Source organism: Triplophysa rosa, linkage group LG13 (assembly GCF_024868665.1).
Source record: "Triplophysa rosa linkage group LG13, Trosa_1v2, whole genome shotgun sequence".
Classification (NCBI taxonomy): domain Eukaryota; kingdom Metazoa; phylum Chordata; class Actinopteri; order Cypriniformes; family Nemacheilidae; genus Triplophysa; species Triplophysa rosa.
In genome coordinates this window covers 24,176,141-24,195,806 of record NC_079902.1, presented here as the reverse complement: position 1 = coordinate 24,195,806, position 19,666 = coordinate 24,176,141, and the positions used below count along the sequence as shown (strand labels likewise).

Genomic DNA, 19,666 nt, shown 5'->3' with positions numbered 1-19,666 from the left:
GGCGATGGTCTCCTCTTCGCTGTCGTCCTCCAGGGGGGGCCGCCTGAGTGGGGAGCGCCAGAGCTGGAGGGCTGTCGAAGAGGACCAGGGCTGCCGGGAAGCAGACAGTGCACGGGACTCGACGGCCGAGGCGGCCGAGTCGCGGCACGGAGGACTGCTTCTTTACTGTCGAGAACCCTCCGGGGGAGGCCGCATGCGGGTCTCGCGCCCGCCCCCGACGGGCGGGGGGTGAGCGGGCCGCTGCGGCTCGACAGTAACACCAACCAGCCCCCCCTTGCGAGACGGGTGCTCGAGAAAGCGGACCTTCTCGGCGTTACTCATCTGCGCAAGGATCGGCCAGAGGAGTTTCTCATGGACCACAAGTGTGGACATCGTCTGACCCAGGGCCCGCGTGGTCACCTTGGTCGCCCGTAGAGCGAGGTCGGTGGCGGCTGCGGAGTTCCTGCATAAGCGCTGGGTCGGTCTTACCCTCGTGGAGCTCTCTCAACGCCCTGGCCTGGCAGTAGCCATAGCGTGGAGAGAGGAGGCAGCTTGGTCCGCCGCAATGTAAGCTCTCGACACCAGAGATGCCGAGACACCACATGCTTTGGACGGGAGTCTAGGTCGAGCCCCCCCCCAGGTGGCCGCCGCCTACGGGCACGAGTGCACCGCGGCGGCATACTCCACCTGGGGGACACCGAGTATCCTCCAGCTGTCTCAACCTCGAGGGAAGAGAGGGTGACAGGAACTTTGTTTGACGTGAAACGTGCCGGAAGGGGCGTTCCAGGTCTTGCACAAGTTCCTCATGCACTTCCGGTAAACACGGCACTGGGGGCGGGCGCGGCTTGGAGCCGCGCTCAAACCCGAGGCGCCATGTAGCCAGCCGCGAGCGCCGGGAGAGGCAGTGCGGGCACTGCAACCCAACACTCACGGCGGCCCGGGAAAGCATGGCTGACATCTCGACTCCGCTTTTCCTGGGCTCGACCCCCCGAGGGAGGGAGCCCGAGAATCGTCGGAGTCGGATGGCAGTACGTCACCCCCCGATGCTGCAAGAGACATCTCATCATCACGCATCGTGTCCGAATACGTGATTGAGGAATAAGACGGTGGGACCGTCTTTTCCTGGGGAACGGTCAGACGAGCGAAACGAGGTGTGAACGGTCCGTGAGCCGTGGCTGGCGGATTATCGCTCACAGTAATCCTCATTCACCCTCGCTGCTTGCCAGTAGCGGACGGCAGGGCCGTAGTCCTGCCGCCACGGAACGGGGAGCAAACGAGGTGGTGGCTGAGTCCCGTGGGAACACAGCCACCTGTGACGCAACGTCTGAATCGTCACCGCCCGCAGTGCGGGCAGGACGTATCCACAACGTCTGCCCCAGCGTACTGGAAGCAGGCATTGTGTCCGTCCCCCTCCTCGATGAGTGTGTTGCACCCATGAGACAGCGGGACAAGCCACGCTGGAGAAATTTGCTCTTTTAGAAAAGGAAATTTGCTCGAACACCTCCGGAACTGCCGAGACGCCCAGGGGAGAGTCACTGCAGGAAGGGACCGTCCGCTGTCCACGTCGTAGATTCCAGCAGAAAGAATGATCACCAAGATCGTAGAGAAGCTCATCAGATGCGTAGGCTCTGAAGAACAAAAGGTGAATGAATGAGCACGCCGGCTTCCCTCTTATACCCGGACATCCGGGGAGGAGCCCGGCATGCAAATTTCATTCGCCAATTTTCATTGGCCTTTTCTAAATACTCAGAAGATGATAGGTTCTCAAGACAAACCCCATTCTGTCGGTTCGACACAACGTCGAGAGACCGACAGAAAGGGAACTTAATATTCTCTTGTCACGCTGTGCTACATCGTTTCCTTTCATGACCGACACAGGTAGTTTTCCACATTTAAAGAATTTTACATGTATAATATTCTATTAAAATATAATTCATTAATGTCTTATTATGTATGATTAATAAAAACTTGCTTAGGCATCATGGCATTCGCTTGTTTTTAGCAAAACATGCTATGAGATTGACCGTTTTAAATGGTTACGGTAATGAGAATTTTTAAAAAAAAATTGTAAAAAAAATCAAAATTGTGTTAAACGGTCAGTAAAAGTTTAGAAAGTAATGCCTTCAAACATGTCACATCTTGTTTTAAATGAATATAAAGGGAATTTGTTGATACAGTACAAGGGTTTTTAAGAAAATCATGTTTGGCATCTGGATTTAGTGAGAATCACCCAATTATTCACAAATCAGGAGACTGATCCCAGAGCAGAATGTCTCGGCATCACTGCCGTGAGAACTGAAGATGATCTGACCGGTGTTTCCTGCTCATGGAAAGTAATGGAGGTGAATGCTCCGAGAGGTTTGTGTTGTGTGTTCAGCAGCATTAATTGCATGAGACTCGACCTCTGAGGAATGTTTTCAGTCTGTTTGTAATCCAGTCTGATCCAGATTCTGTCGGGGTGTGTGTGGAGATCAGTCTGATTCATACAGACCCCATGTTCCTGCGCTAGCAACACACGATGTGGGTTGGATTCTGATGAAGACATGTTTGGACTGAATGCACTGGAAATCACTGAAGCATCTGCCAAATGCATATATGTAAATATTGAGTCATTTAGCAGACGCTTTTATCAAGAGCGACTTACAGAGAGTTCGGGGAGCAATAAGCGATATGTCATACAGGAGCAATAACACAATAGGTGCCAATACAAAGTTACTGGTTTCAACAAAAGACAGACCAATACCTGTTGAGAGAAAGAGAGAGGATAAGTTGTTTTTCTCATTTGTCTGTCAAGTGTTGACAGAAGAGATGGTTTGAAGTAGTTTTTGAATGTTGTGAGAGATGTGGTTGACCGGACCGAGTTAGGAAGAATAAAAACAATCACATGTTCTGTCCTCCTCCAAACTGGCAGAAATGATCCGGTTTGGCTTTCTCAGCTAAAATTACAGGGGGTATAAAACTGACGTTATAACGATCTCGCCATCATCTTTTTATGTTTACACAGATTTCAATCTCAAGATTCTTCAAGAATCTGTTGACTTTAGCCATCCTTGTTGCATTACATTCCAATGACGAGCACTTTTTGTTGAGTCGAGATGTACATTAGACATCTTAAAAATCTTTTAGGTATTGGTTCTGAATCAACTTTTGGTATCTACAGATGTAAGGCCCTATATGATATGATTTTAATGTAGCTCCATGGCTGAAAGCCAGATGTGGGTGACTTTAGAGCCGCCAGGATTTTGTCTTACTAAAGTTTGGACAGGGATGGCAGAGCACTGTTGCTATGGTGACACCTGTTCCATTAGAATTCATCAGCAGTCCGACCCCAACAGAGAGGATCAGACATCAGTCACATAGTTTTAGACTCGCAGACGTCACAGTCAGTGGGAGTACGAGTGTAAAATACAGAACAAATGATGGAAAACTATGTTGTATATTCATGTTTTTTTTTCTTTTAGAAAACATTGATGCAGTCATTGATAAACACATGCAGTATAATCACATCTCTGTGTGTGTGTAGGAAAGGAACACTCTTGGCCAATAATGTTCTCGCGCTGATCGCTGCTCTCCTGTTGGGTCTTGGGGAAACGGCCGGCTCTTTTGAGATGCTCATTATTGGTCGCTTCATCATTGGCATGGACTCAGGTCAGTTCTGATTGGCTCGTTTATGGCCATATTCTTGGATCTCTAATTTAAAGTAAATCTAAAGTATATCAAACAAACCCACAAGTATCATAATAAAGAGACAACAAATAGAATTTGTCGCAGATCCTTTACATGCACACACACACTGTTTTAAACTTTAAAACTCATTTTTATATCAAATATAAATGAAACCCTGTTTTAAACACATCATGATGTATGTAAATGATGATAGTAACGATCTCTCTGTGTGGGTGTGTGTGTGTGTGCGTGCGTGCGTGCGTGCGTGCGTGTGTGTGTGTGTGTGTGTGTGTCAGGTGTGTCTCTGAGTGTGTTGCCGATGTATCTAGGTGAGATTTCTCCACGGCAGGTTCGTGGTTTCATTGGTCAGTTTCACTCCATCTTCATTTGTCTGGGTGTTTTTATTGGACAGGTGTTGGGCTTACCTGAGATATTTGGACAGGTGAGTGTGCGTGCGTGTGTGTGTGCGTGCGTGCGTTTGGAACAGCTATAGACTGACATATAGATGACAGAGCCTCTTCTGTGATCTGTAGGGAATTATGGGAAGTGGATTTATACTGCAGTCACAAACACACACTGCAGCGGTATGTTAGCATGTTTTACATGTGCAGACATGAGATGCTCATTAGCTGTAAATGTCAGGGCGAGTTTGATGGCGAGATGCGGCAACTATAGAAACAGAAGCAGCGGTGCAGACGACTGCGCAGATCTGACCGCCGTGTGCAGCTTTACACTACAGCAGTGAAAATAACATGCAGTGTAACCAGGGGGCGGATTCACAAAACATTCTTAAGAAGAAAATTCTGTGATTTAAGAATAAAGTTCAGAATGTTTTGTATACCCGAAAAAACTTCTTAAGGCAGTTCTTACATTTTCTTCTCAAGATTGATTTACAAAGCATATGTCATTTATTCTTATGATGTTCTCAAGAAAATATTTGAGAATTTCTTAAGAAGGAACATTACTATAATTTATCTTTAGAACAATCTTATATTTTGTTTTAAGAACAGTTTGGTGAATCCGGCCCCAGAGCAATGCTGCGTCCCAATTCGTCTTCTTATACTATGCACTAAAAGTATGTACTGTTTTTGTTATGGAAACTATATACATTATAGCTCATAGCAAGACAGTACGCACGCACTGGGACATACTAACGCTAAACGGAAGTGGCCGTTGTTGCCTAGACGACACTGGATCATTAACCATCACACACATCAAAATACAGCTCTTCTTTGCATTTAAGTATTTATTCATTCATTATTTCTTATCTTATGTTTACTGTATACTTACATTTGTTAATTCAGTGAAGCATCTGCTATTTAATTTTATTAATGCAGTGTAGCATCACTAAGCTCCGCCCTCTCGCCGTGTGTTGTGGGTAATATTAGCCGTTAGTGTCCATCGTTCTGCACTTCCCATTTCTACCGGAAGTAGTCGACCATCCGCGAATCTTTGGAATACTCTCTTCAACATACTACGATTTGGGACATACTAATTCTACTTTCGAATACTATTTAGGACAGATATTATGCGGATTGGGACGCAGCACATGTCTTACACATATGACACATGAGACTAAAGCTGGTGCGTGTTTGTGTGTGGGATTATTCTCAGTCAAATGAGCTCACATCCAAATCTCTGTGATAGTCTGTCTGTCTTTCTCTCATTCATTCTCTGTTTGTGTCTCTCTGATGCTTCTATCCATGTGGTATATAAATGTGTTTGAGGGAATAAGTGTTATATAAGATATTAAACGGAAACGTTTTGCATTGTGACATTATTGTCATGACAGAGAAGCAAATTGTCATTACTGTAGTGCAAAAAATCTCATTCTTAATGCTGTAATGTGACCTTTTCTGGACATTTACCCAAAACACTTAAAAATCTCTTCCCAATATACCACACACACACACACACTCACTCACACAAACACACACACACACTCACACAAACACACACACTCACACAAACACACACACTCACACAAACACACACACACACACACACACATGTGTATTTCACTCTCAGCGGGCTGGTGTCGGTTCTTTTGATGATTAAAGGAGTAGTTCACTTTCAAAATAAATTTTCATGATCATTTACTCACCCCCATGTCATCCAAGATGTTTATGTATTTGTTTCTTTAGTCAAAAAGAAATGAAGGTTTTTGATGAAAACATTCCAGGATTTTTCTCCATATAGTGGACTTCAATGGACTCCAAATGGTTAAAGGTCAAAATGACAGTTTCAGTGCTGCTTCAAAGGGCTTGACAAATCTGTCCATTTACACTAACAGTCTGTTTTCAGATTGAGAAAACAAACCGTCAAATAAATGTAGAAATCATTAAAACAGGGAAATTGTATTATTGAATAGATATTTTATAATAAACGAGGGTCATCTGATGGGCACCAGGCCGGTGTCTGATGTTGTCGTCCACACAATCTCCTCTGTGAAAAGACACGATACAGGACAGAGAGAGATTGTCCCTGATCTGAACCCGTCAGTCTGTGTCTGATCTGAAGATGATGTGATGCCTGAGGCTGTGACATCACTCCTCATGCAGGTGAAGGTGATGCAGGTGATGCTGTGAGCTGCAGCCCAGACGCACGGGTCCTGATCCACATCTGAACATGTCAATGTGTGATTTAATGCTCTCTGAGAGTTTCAGATGAAGATGACCCGTCACACTTTACCTGTGACTCATCATGCAGTCACATTAACAACAGTGTGTGTGTGTGTGCGTGTGTGTGTGTGTGTGTGTGTTTGTTCTGTGATATTTGTTGTGTTGCAGGAAAGCAGATGGAACTTTCTGTTTGGGTTCCTCGCTGTTCCAGCGATGCTGCAGTTGTGTGTTCTGCCGTTTCTGCCCGAGAGTCCAAGATTCCTGCTGATGGAACGACGAGATGAGGCTCGGGCCGAGAGAGGTGCCGTCACACACCACACACACAGTTTCTGTTCTTTTCTCTGTCTGTGTGTCTGTGGTCTTTTGAAGTGCTCTGGTTAGTTGTGGTTCACTGTGAAGTGAGTGACAGATTGAGCAGCACTCAAATCAAACACATCTCCTCTGAGAGAAACACCTTTAACTTAAGAACACAGACGCTGTCAGAGCCGGACACCAGCTGGAGCGCCCAACGGAGAATATTCAGAGAAATGTTCTCTTGTCTTTATTTAGCAGTTTCATGAGGTCTCGCCCTAAGATGCTTTTTGAAAATCTATTCGGACCTCTTTTTGGCTGATTTTTCTTCATCGTTCAGTCCAAGTCATCCATTTCAAAAACATTTAGATTGAATAAAATGTTAGGTTTGTTCTGAAATAATGTATATATTGGCACAATCACATTTTTCTCCGCATCGCGAATTTCAAATTTCGGAAGTGGAAGAAGCTGAAACAAAGGGATTTGACGGCTCAGCTGAAGGAGGCATGGAAAGTAATGGAGGTGAATGCTCCGAGAGGTTTGTGTTGTGTGTTCAGCAGCATTAATTGCATGAGACTCGACCTCTGAGGAATGTTTTCAGTCTGTTTGTAATCCAGTCTGATCCAGATTCTGTCGGGGTGTGTGTGGAGATCAGTCTGATTCATACAGACCCCATGTTCCTGCGCTAGCAACACACGATGTGGGTTGGATTCTGATGAAGACATGTTTGGACTGAATGCACTGGAAATCACTGAAGCATCTGCCAAATGCATATATGTAAATATTGAGTCATTTAGCAGACGCTTTTATCAAGAGCGACTTACAGAGAGTTCGGGGAGCAATAAGCGATATGTCATACAGGAGCAATAACACAATAGGTGCCGATACAAAGTTACTGGTTTCAACAAAAGCCAGACCAATACCTGTTGAGAGAAAGAGAGAGGCTCAGTTGTTTTTCTCATTTGTCTGTCAAGTGTTGACAGAAGAGATGGTTTGAAGTAGTTTTTGAATGTTGTGAGAGATGTGGTTGACCGGACCGAGTTAGGAAGAATAAAAACAATCACATGTTCTGTCCTCCTCCAAACTGGCAGAAATGATCCGGTTTGGCTTTCTCAGCTAAAATTACAGGGGGTATAAAACTGACGTTATAACGATCTCGCCATCATCTTTTTATGTTTACACAGATTTCAATCTCAAGATTCTTCAAGAATCTGTTGACTTTAGCCATCCTTGTTGCATTACATTCCAATGACGAGCACTTTTTGTTGAGTCGAGATGTACATTAGACATCTTAAAAATCTTTTAGGTATTGGTTCTGAATCAACTTTTGGTATCTACAGATGTAAGGCCCTATATGATATGATTTTAATGTAGCTCCATGGCTGAAAGCCAGATGTGGGTGACTTTAGAGCCGCCAGGATTTTGTCTTACTAAAGTTTGGACAGGGATGGCAGAGCACTGTTGCTATGGTGACACCTGTTCCATTAGAATTCATCAGCAGTCCGACCCCAACAGAGAGGATCAGACATCAGTCACATAGTTTTAGACTCGCAGACGTCACAGTCAGTGGGAGTACGAGTGTAAAATACAGAACAAATGATGGAAAACTATGTTGTATATTCATGTTTTTTTTTCTTTTAGAAAACATTGATGCAGTCATTGATAAACACATGCAGTATAATCACATCTCTGTGTGTGTGTAGGAAAGGAACACTCTTGGCCAATAATGTTCTCGCGCTGATCGCTGCTCTCCTGTTGGGTCTTGGGGAAACGGCCGGCTCTTTTGAGATGCTCATTATTGGTCGCTTCATCATTGGCATGGACTCAGGTCAGTTCTGATTGGCTCGTTTATGGCCATATTCTTGGATCTCTAATTTAAAGTAAATCTAAAGTATATCAAACAAACCCACAAGTATCATAATAAAGAGACAACAAATAGAATTTGTCGCAGATCCTTTACATGCACACACACACTGTTTTAAACTTTAAAACTCATTTTTATATCAAATATAAATGAAACCCTGTTTTAAACACATCATGATGTATGTAAATGATGATAGTAACGATCTCTCTGTGTGGGTGTGTGTGTGTGTGCGTGCGTGCGTGCGTGCGTGCGTGTGTGTGTGTGTGTGTGTGTGTCAGGTGTGTCTCTGAGTGTGTTGCCGATGTATCTAGGTGAGATTTCTCCACGGCAGGTTCGTGGTTTCATTGGTCAGTTTCACTCCATCTTCATTTGTCTGGGTGTTTTTATTGGACAGGTGTTGGGCTTACCTGAGATATTTGGACAGGTGAGTGTGCGTGCGTGTGTGTGTGCGTGCGTGCGTTTGGAACAGCTATAGACTGACATATAGATGACAGAGCCTCTTCTGTGATCTGTAGGGAATTATGGGAAGTGGATTTATACTGCAGTCACAAACACACACTGCAGCGGTATGTTAGCATGTTTTACATGTGCAGACATGAGATGCTCATTAGCTGTAAATGTCAGGGCGAGTTTGATGGCGAGATGCGGCAACTATAGAAACAGAAGCAGCGGTGCAGACGACTGCGCAGATCTGACCGCCGTGTGCAGCTTTACACTACAGCAGTGAAAATAACATGCAGTGTAACCAGGGGGCGGATTCACAAAACATTCTTAAGAAGAAAATTCTGTGATTTAAGAATAAAGTTCAGAATGTTTTGTATACCCGAAAAAACTTCTTAAGGCAGTTCTTACATTTTCTTCTCAAGATTGATTTACAAAGCATATGTCATTTATTCTTATGATGTTCTCAAGAAAATATTTGAGAATTTTTTAAGAAGGAACATTACTATAATTTATCTTTAGAACAATCTTATATTTTGTTTTAAGAACAGTTTGGTGAATCCGGCCCCAGAGCAATGCTGCGTCCCAATTCGTCTTCTTATACTATGCACTAAAAGTATGTACTGTTTTTGTTATGGAAACTATATACATTATAGCTCATAGCAAGACAGTACGCACGCACTGGGACATACTAACGCTAAACGGAAGTGGCCGTTGTTGCCTAGACGACACTGGATCATTAACCATCACACACATCAAAATACAGCTCTTCTTTGCATTTAAGTATTTATTCATTCATTATTTCTTATCTTATGTTTACTGTATACTTACATTTGTTAATTCAGTGAAGCATCTGCTATTTAATTTTATTAATGCAGTGTAGCATCACTAAGCTCCGCCCTCTCGCCGTGTGTTGTGGGTAATATTAGCCGTTAGTGTCCATCGTTCTGCACTTCCCATTTCTACCGGAAGTAGTCGACCATCCGCGAATCTTTGGAATACTCTCTTCAACATACTACGATTTGGGACATACTAATTCTACTTTCGAATACTATTTAGGACGGATATTATGCGGATTGGGACGCAGCACATGTCTTACACATATGACACATGAGACTAAAGCTGGTGCGTGTTTGTGTGTGGGATTATTCTCAGTCAAATGAGCTCACATCCAAATCTCTGTGATAGTCTGTCTGTCTTTCTCTCATTCATTCTCTGTTTGTGTCTCTCTGATGCTTCTATCCATGTGGTATATAAATGTGTTTGAGGGAATAAGTGTTATATAAGATATTAAACGGAAACGTTTTGCATTGTGACATTATTGTCATGACAGAGAAGCAAATTGTCATTACTGTAGTGCAAAAAATCTCATTCTTAATGCTGTAATGTGACCTTTTCTGGACATTTACCCAAAACACTTAAAAATCTCTTCCCAATATACCACACACACACACACACTCACTCACACAAACACACACACACACTCACACAAACACACACACTCACACAAACACACACACTCACACAAACACACACACACACACACACACATGTGTATTTCACTCTCAGCGGGCTGGTGTCGGTTCTTTTGATGATTAAAGGAGTAGTTCACTTTCAAAATAAATTTTCATGATCATTTACTCGCCCCCATGTCATCCAAGATGTTTATGTATTTGTTTCTTTAGTCAAAAAGAAATGAAGGTTTTTGATGAAAACATTCCAGGATTTTTCTCCATATAGTGGCCTTCAATGGACTCCAAATGGTTGAAGGTCAAAATGACAGTTTCAGTGCTGCTTCAAAGGTCTTGACAAATCTGTCCATTTACACTAACAGTCTGTTTTCAGATTGAGAAAACAAACCGTGAAATAAATGTAGAAATCATTAAAACAGGGAAATTGTATTATTGAATAGATATTTTATAATAAACGAGGGTCATCTGATGGGCACCAGGCCGGTGTCTGATGTTGTCGTCCACACAATCTCCTCTGTGAAAAGTCACGATACAGGACAGAGAGAGATTGTCCCTGATCTGAACCCGTCAGTCTGTGTCTGATCTGAAGATGATGTGATGCCTGAGGCTGTGACATCACTCCTCATGCAGGTGAAGGTGATGCAGGTGATGCTGTGAGCTGCAGCCCAGACGCACGGGTCCTGATCCACATCTGAACATGTCAATGTGTGATTTAATGCTCTCTGAGAGTTTCAGATGAAGATGACCCGTCACACTTTACCTGTGACTCATCATGCAGTCACATTAACAACAGTGTGTGTGTGTGTGCGTGTGTGTGTGTGTGTGTGTGTTTGTTCTGTGATATTTGTTGTGTTGCAGGAAAGCAGATGGAACTTTCTGTTTGGGTTCCTCGCTGTTCCAGCGATGCTGCAGTTGTGTGTTCTGCCGTTTCTGCCCGAGAGTCCAAGATTCCTGCTGATGGAACGACGAGATGAGGCTCGGGCCGAGAGAGGTGCCGTCACACACCACACACACAGTTTCTGTTCTTTTCTCTGTCTGTGTGTCTGTGGTCTTTTGAAGTGCTCTGGTTAGTTGTGGTTCACTGTGAAGTGAGTGACAGATTGAGCAGCACTCAAATCAAACACATCTCCTCTGAGAGAAACACCTTTAACTTAAGAACACAGACGCTGTCAGAGCCGGACACCAGCTGGAGCGCCCAACGGAGAATATTCAGAGAAATGTTCTCTTGTCTTTATTTAGCAGTTTCATGAGGTCTCGCCCTAAGATGCTTTTTGAAAATCTATTCGGACCTCTTTTTGGCTGATTTTTCTTCATCGTTCAGTCCAAGTCATCCATTTCAAAAACATTTAGATTGAATAAAATGTTAGGTTTGTTCTGAAATAATGTATATATTGGCACAATCACATTTTTCTCCGCATCGCGAATTTCAAATTTCGGAAGTGGAAGAAGCTGAAACAAAGGGATTTGACGGCTCAGCTGAAGGAGGTAAAACCCATTTATCCATGAGAGCTGATCTTAAAATTACTCTGATGCTCTCTTTCAATCTTTTATCATTAAGAGTGAGACCAACATTATAATGCGTCACAACTTCAATTAACTGATCTTTTGACGGCAAATTTAATAGACGATGAAGAATTCGTTAGTTTCGGCAGAAGACTTTTTAAAAAATATCTCAGTGTTTCGAAAAATGAATTCGGACAAATCTTACCTTTACAATTGCAACAATCAGAAGAAAAGAGAAAAAAAAATCAATATAAGAACTTCTAAGTACACCCTAACACCGTGTCTACACCGGATGCGACGCGACAAGAGACAATAGTTCTATGAGCGGCAGGAGAAGCAGCACATTCAGTTCAGACCGCACTGACGCGTGAATGAGAGAGGCATGTACAAACAGTGTTTCTAATCACTTATTGACCTCGTTTGAGCATTTATGATTTAAAACGCCATGACTGTATGGACACATGAACACAAACGGACTTTAGCTGTTCAACGAAAGTGACTGCTGGTGTGTAGTTTTAAGTGGTTGAGTTCACTCACTATTACATAGATTTTGTTGTCTGCCAAAAGAATCAGAAAAATAGTCATTAAGAACCTATTTATTGTGCATTTGGGTGTATTGTTTTAATATAATACTGTATGCAACCGTTTAGAGAGTAGAGATATGAAGCAGACCTGAAGCGCTTAGCTTGTCAGATGCTACGTGATGACGTCACTGATATGCAAACTAGCGCGTGACGTCATCTGGCGACATTTAGCGACTTTTCGGGCAGGCTTTAGCTAATTTCCATTGAAAAGAGTTGGCAACACTGAATAGAACGCATTAGAACCTATTGTCATTTTTTGTTTTGCCCACACCGGACGTACGCGTCCCATTAGAACAAGCCGTGTGTCACTTTCCTATCGCGCCGCGTCCGGTGTAGACACGGTGTAACACTGGGTTCACACCAAACGCGAATTAAGCATTTTGCGCAAGTAAATTTCATACAAAGTCATTGCAAAGATGAGTACAGACGCGAACTCGTGGCAGGCGGTGCGAATGACACGAATCGGGCGGCGCGATTGCCGCGAACACACATCAAAATCAACTTCCGCGAAGGTTGAAACTATTTGTCATTTCGTGTCACTCACGTGAAAATAACAAGCTTTTCCCGCGAGGAATAAAGAGCGTGGAATGCGATTGTTAGCGTTTGGTGTGAACCCAGCATAAGGGGGCCATTCGCGAGATGCAGCGCTCAGATGTTTTTTTTTTAAAGTGCAGCCTAGAACGCGAGGGTCTCGAGACACGGGTATCCAGACACAGCCACTATAAGCGCCTCCTCCGCCATGTTGCCGTCAAATAAAACGGTTGTTATGCCAACTTGCTACCATAAACAGAAGCTCGCAACACTTGCCCCGCCTCCAAATTCTTCTGATTGGTTCACTGCTTTTGTAACTGACATTGATGAGCAGCGCTGCATGTAAAAGTAGAATTTTTTTTTAATTTGATACAGCGTCTTAAAAACGCGGCGTTTGTGTGTGAGGCGCTTCAAAAGACACGAGACGCAAGAGTAACTGTGCGTTCACACCGCCGACGTTGAGAGTGTCAAAAATCTCTCTGGCCGCCCTGCCAACAACGCTGTAGAAAGACGTAGCTGGCGCTCTGACGTAGACCAAAGTTTACAGGGCTGCGTTCTCTGGAATCCTCTCAAGCGGTTGAATTCTACCTTCTGATTGGTTGCGGCCGAACCACGTCATAGCTCATTACCATAAAGTTGACCTGATTTCAACTGTCCTCAAGACGCGCCGTGCCGCTGCTCACCCGCCGGCTCACATTGAAAATGAACCTAACAGAGAAGCTAATTACAGGCTTAAAACAGCCACAATTGCGACAATACAAGAGCAATTTGTCCATTACCTCAACTAATTTTATACTCTTCTCTCCACAAAAACAGTAATGAAAACCAATTTAAATTCAAACCTAAAAAAAATGTAAAAAACTCGAAATTAACAAAAAATGTTTTAGTCAAATGGGGTATTTGTTGTGATTCCAAAAGATCACAACAAAAAAAGGGAGCAGACGAGCATACTGGCGGAAAGAGTTGCGTTTTTTTACAACAAAGCATACTGAAAAGAAGATCTGATTAAACAGCTCGAGCCAAAAGTAAACAAAACAACAGAAGTGGGAGTCCAAAAAGGAAAGGGCACGTCATCTGACAGGAGACGGGAATAGAACGGGAAACCCTTGCGCCGGCGTTCCCGATCCGCAATTAACAAGCCAAATACCTGAAAGGAAACACGGACCAAACAAAAGACAGGTGACGACCGGCAGATGCTTTCAGATCTGGAGAAACATTTCAGTCAAGTGACCCTGTCGAATAATTCTGTGGATTGATATGCCCAAATCTCATTGGTTCTTGCTGATGACCGCTGTCTGACTGACCAATGTGACATCTAGACCGTATTTACTGCGGGTCTAAACAGAAAAAGTGTGTTTGTGTGTATTTGACTGTCTCAAATAAAACTCTCTCCGTGTCCGTCGATCAGCATTCCAGGTGTTTCTGGGTCGTACTGACGTGTCTCGTGAGCTGGAGGAGGTTCACGCTGAGAGCCGAGCTCAGAGCACACAGCGGGCGGCGGCGGCGCTGGATTTGCTCCGGAAGCGAGCGGTCCGCTGGCAGCTCATCACCGTGGTTGTGGTCATGAGTTGTTATCAGCTCTGTGGACTCAACGCTGTGGGTTTATAAACACGCAGGAGAATAACTCACACGTCTGATCTCTGCCGGCGTCTGTCAACCGTCTTTGTGTTTGCAGATCTGGTATTACACCAACGGCATCTTTGAGGATGCTGGATTTACAAAGTCCCTCATTCCCTACATCACGCTCAGCACGGGCGGCATCGAGACGCTGGCGGCCATCATATCGGTGAGCGAAAGCCCCTGCAGTGTGCAGATGTGATTTATGAAACACTCCATCACAGAAAATCATTTTACTGTACATGTAAGACAAAGAGGTGAACAGGGTGTGATGGTACATGTAGAACAGCTCATGATCACGAAACACACAAGTCACATGGGCTTTTTCAGCTGTCAGTCACGGCTCACGTGTTCTCGTGGCGTTGATGAGACAACACAGAGGAGCCGTGTGATTGGCTGAGAGTGGTGGTGGTGTGGTGTGTCCATGGTGAGCATCATTTAAGTGACACCTGTCAGACTCGTCACTGAAGCGTAATTAATGAGTGAAAGATGATTGACGTGAAGAAGATTCCTGCTCACCTCAGAGTTTATAGACTGAGAAACAAGTGATAATAACGTTGATGTCATCTGTGACCTCACAGCATGTGTCACTAGCACCACTTGAACAACATGTCCATTTATATTTCACCCCTAAATCGAAAGAAAGAAATATATAATATTAAAATGATCATGTTTTTAAGCACTAGGCCAATATTACTGCATTTCATTAATGCTAAATAAAAACATTGGTATTAAAAGCGATTACATTATTTTCGCAGTATTTTTAATGAAACCTAATTTCCCAGTGCCAAACATAACGCAGAATAGTGTGTTATTCTTGTATTTGTGATATTGGGTGTTGTTTAGCCGTTGTGTGTGTGTTGATTGTGTGTTGAAGATGGTTGTAATGACGTTTGGGAGAAAGGGAAGGCGGATTCTCCTAGTGGGAAATTAAAGGGTCATCTGTTAGCATGGCATGACAGCACTATATCAGAGAGCATTATGGGATTTGTGCATAAAGAGATCTGACACAATGGACATCAGAAGAAAGAACTTCAGCAACCTGTTCATCTCTGATAGCTGTGTGCGTGTGTGTGTGTGTGTGTGTGTGTGTGTGTGTGCGCGTGCGCGCGCGCGCGTGCGTGCGTGTGCGTGCGTGCGTGTGCGCGTGCGTGCGTGTGTGCGTGCGTGCGTGCGTGCGTGTGTGCGTGCGTCTGAGAGAGAGAACCCAAACAGATGAATATTGAGTGAACTCAGAAAGAAGCTGAATGTTGTTTGTTAGATAATAATATCAGGTCAGATTTCATCAGCAAACCAATTCTGCTGTGTTTGACGTGACTGATGTGATGACAGCCTTTATTTTCAAGGCATTTCCTATCATTTTTACAAATGAGAATGACTTTAATGACACAGAGCATCATTCACAGCGTTTGTTGTCTGTCTCTCAGGGTTTAGTGATCGAGAGAGTTGGACGCAGGCCGTTAATAATCTTTGGCTTTTCAGCGATGGCTGTCTGCTTCAGTCTTCTGACAGTCTTCCTGAATTTTCAGGTAAATAACACACACACACAGGTCACAGTTCATTAATATATCAAAAATCACTCCATTATTTCAGATGTTCCATTAAAACAGTGACTGAAGCGTGTCTCATTTAAGGAAAGAATTCTCTTTCTACTCAAACTGTCTGATGGACCGGTCGGTCACGTGTTATTCTCACGGCCTCTTGTGTTCAGTCCAGTCCAGTTTGTTGACTTGTGTTATAATGAATGACAGGTCACACACAGGTGTCTAACTCTCTCTCTCTCTCTCTCTGTGTGTGTTTAGGATCGATTCTCATGGATGCCGTATCTCAGCTTTGTCTCCATTCTCGCTCTGATTGCTTCTTTCTGCTCTGGCCCAGGTACACACACACACACACGCACACACACTCACTCACGCACACACACACACACACACACACACGCGTTCTGTATGTTTAATGCACTGATTTCATTACACAGAGCTCATGATATTTTCTAACCCATAGTTAAACCCACAGCTTTACATTTTCTGATATAAATGAAAGTATTATTCAGGATGTTTATGAGCGTGTTTTCTTTATGGGGACTGTAAACTGTACCTGATCTCAGTACCTGAGCTATTACTGTGAGAATATTTCATCCCCACCACACACACACACACACACACACACACGCACAGGTTTAACAATATTAAGACCCTCAGTCATGGTAACACATTAAAACTGAAGTCTTGATAAGGTTTGAGAAGCGTAAATGTCTAGCTCAGATTCAAATCTAATCTGTGTCATAAGATCCTCGTGTAGTTTTCTCACTGAATCTTGAGGCATCAGGTTATTATACAGTGTGATGAATGAGGTTTAGTGAATATGAAAATGTCTCTTTCTAGCAGATTGTTTGCATCTCATTTGAGTCACTGTCTTCTGACCGGACCAGACAAATAAATATTCATGAGTATGTGAGACACACACACACGGCACAGAGATACATGATGGACAGACAGTTAATAGGGTCACCCGTGTGTGTGCATGCGTGTCAGTAATGTCAGGTGAGTCTGTCTGTCTGTCTGTCAGAGCTTCTGAATTGTTTTCCTGTTGCTGGTGATCAGCTCTGACTCCACAATTGAGTCATTGGTTTGAGAATTTAGAAGAATGTTAAAAGCAGTTTATCATCTGAAACACACAACACCAAAGATTAAATGATGAGGAGAGAAATATGTTCAAATATTCACTTCATTCATCTCAGACTGCCCACAGCCAGAATAATGATGCGTGTGCATGTACATGTGCGCGTTTGCGTGTGCATGTGTGTGTGCGTTCATGTTTGTGTATCCCGGTGGGGACCTAAACCTGAATGCACACAACACATGGGGACTCGTGTCACTGTGGGCACCAAAATTGAGGCTTAGAAAACTTTTTGCATTTTTAGATTTTTAAAAAATATTGTTCTGTACAATTTATATGATCTTTAGGTTTAGGGGTTGGGTTAGGGGATAGAATATACAGTTTGTACAGTATAAAAAACATTACGCCTATGGACTGTCCCCACAGAGATAGTAAACCAGACATTCATTCAACTTCAACTTTATTCATCTCAGACTGCCCACAACCAGAATAATTTCTGTGTGCATGCGTGCGTGCGCATGGTGCAAATTGACCTTTAACACAAACAAGCCCATGATTTAAGAGAATTTAAATCTTAAAATTATATTTTTAGTCATAAATCCTGTAACCCTTTATACTGTACATGTAAGGATTTAGCAAATGCAGCGACTTACAATTGAGGAAAACTAAATTCTTATACCTTAAAACATGCCTGATTCTGGTGATTATTTGTTTTATAGACTGTTTCATCTAAACAAAAAAACAAACGTTACTGCGCATGCGCACTTTGTGACCCAAATTTAACTTCCGGTACACATTCACAAACAATGGAGCGCCTGTAGATGATTTCTGATAACAAGAAAAAGAAACCGAGAAGAAGCGTTACTTGGCTAAACTTGTCTCTCCAATATTCTGAATTTAGACTGCGATACCAAACTCAACCGCTAGATGTCAGTGTACCACACGCTTTCTTTAAATGCGACCGAACTACAGGACACATTCAACAAATTGTTTATTTAATCAAATGAACATTCAACAAAATTCAACAAATCGTTTATTTAATACAACTATTATACAGTAAAATAATAATACAAATTAATATTAACATCAATTAGATAAAATATAAATAGTTATATTATTAGACACAGGCCAAACACAAACCGGAAGTTAACTGGGGGTCAGGCGAGTGTGCGCGTCCGATGAAACGGTCTGTAGTGGATGTTTCAGAGTATTAGTAAAGTTATATATTTATTTTTATAAGTCTAAACACAGTAATGTTATTAAAAGAAATGATGGGTAAAAATCAAAGGTTGGTCATGATGCTTTGGATGAAACATTACAGATTGAATGGTCAAGATGTGTTTACGTGATGACACCTTGATGATTGTCTTTGTGACAGTTCGGTGTCATGTGTGTTTTATTTCCAGTGAATCTGGATGTCAAACATAAATGCTTCACATCCGCTTTATTTCACTCGCGTCATCAGTGAGTTCTGCAGAAAAACACGTGTTGTGACATGTTTGGTTTAAACCAAACATTAGTGTTCCACGCACATTTACAGAAAAGTGAGACACGAGGAAAACACATTGCAGAGGGATTTTTTGATGTGGTTGGATGATTTCTGAGCTTCAGGGTGAACACAGCTGCTGTGCCGGCCACGAGGGAGACGAGCTGAGCTGTGGACAGACGTCCTGTGAGTGCAGAATCACCGCAGTGGGCGGGGCTTGTGTCCTGATTGGTTCAGACTGTTCCCTTAAACATGAAGCTTTAGGTGAGAGTGGCGTGGCGTTGAAGTCCCTCGAGTTCCAGGGGAGAACCTGAGATCAGCTGATCTATCCGCAAGGCCACCGCTGATGATGTCATAGTTTATGTAATGATGCAGTGAAGCAGTGTGTGCGCGTGCGTGTGTGTGTTGTGTGCGCGCGCGCGAGTGTGCAGATGGTGGTTTTTAAGAGACTGATCGAGATGTGCTGGAGCTGCTTTCCCCAACAACAAAAAATGGAAGCAAATGATTAAAAATAGATGAGCTGTCAAATCCTCATTACACAAGCTATCAGACAGACGGCATCTTAGGAACCATTCATACGCTATAAACCATCATTATATCTACCATTATATCTGTGTGTGTGTGTGTGTGTGTGTGTGTGTGTGTGTGTGGGTGTGTGCGTGCGTGCGTGCGTGCGTGCGTGCGTGCGTGTGATACACACCATCTCTTTTCCATTAAAGTGAAAACTGTCATTTGTTAAATGTCAAACTAAAGGGTGGATGCGTGTGTGAAGAGATGGAATACTCTCACAATAACAGTTAAACCTGAGATCAGGTACATTGTGGGAAGCAGCTTCGGTTTAGGTGTTAGAAAACATCATTAGCGTAATATAAAAACAATAGAACAGACAAACGATACAAAACAAAAAGTGTGTTTCACACACACACACACGGTCTGAAACATGAGTTGTCTGTGTGTTTTGTTAGGTGGCATCCCGTTTGTTTTGACTGGTG

At 43.1% G+C, this 19,666-nt stretch overlaps 1 protein-coding gene across 1 annotated transcript in view; it reads left to right on the top strand.

The window, feature by feature from the left end:
- The first annotated feature begins 2,231 nt into the window (after positions 1 to 2,231).
- slc2a9l2 (solute carrier family 2 member 9, like 2) overlaps positions 2,232 to 19,666 on the top strand; it is a 21,995-nt gene continuing 4,560 nt past the window's right edge. The window contains exons 1-13 of the mRNA XM_057349126.1: positions 2,232 to 2,337; positions 3,503 to 3,627; positions 3,942 to 4,087; positions 6,435 to 6,567; positions 6,636 to 6,642; positions 8,261 to 8,385; positions 8,700 to 8,845; positions 11,193 to 11,325; positions 14,361 to 14,548; positions 14,628 to 14,738; positions 15,997 to 16,098; positions 16,372 to 16,447; positions 19,640 to 19,666. The exon at positions 19,640 to 19,666 is cut by the window's right edge and continues 101 nt beyond it. Of these exons, the coding sequence (XP_057205109.1) occupies positions 2,306 to 2,337; positions 3,503 to 3,627; positions 3,942 to 4,087; positions 6,435 to 6,567; positions 6,636 to 6,642; positions 8,261 to 8,385; positions 8,700 to 8,845; positions 11,193 to 11,325; positions 14,361 to 14,548; positions 14,628 to 14,738; positions 15,997 to 16,098; positions 16,372 to 16,447; positions 19,640 to 19,666 (1,351 nt within the window). The 5' untranslated portion in view covers positions 2,232 to 2,305. The remainder of the gene's footprint in view (positions 2,338 to 3,502; positions 3,628 to 3,941; positions 4,088 to 6,434; positions 6,568 to 6,635; positions 6,643 to 8,260; positions 8,386 to 8,699; positions 8,846 to 11,192; positions 11,326 to 14,360; positions 14,549 to 14,627; positions 14,739 to 15,996; positions 16,099 to 16,371; positions 16,448 to 19,639) is intronic.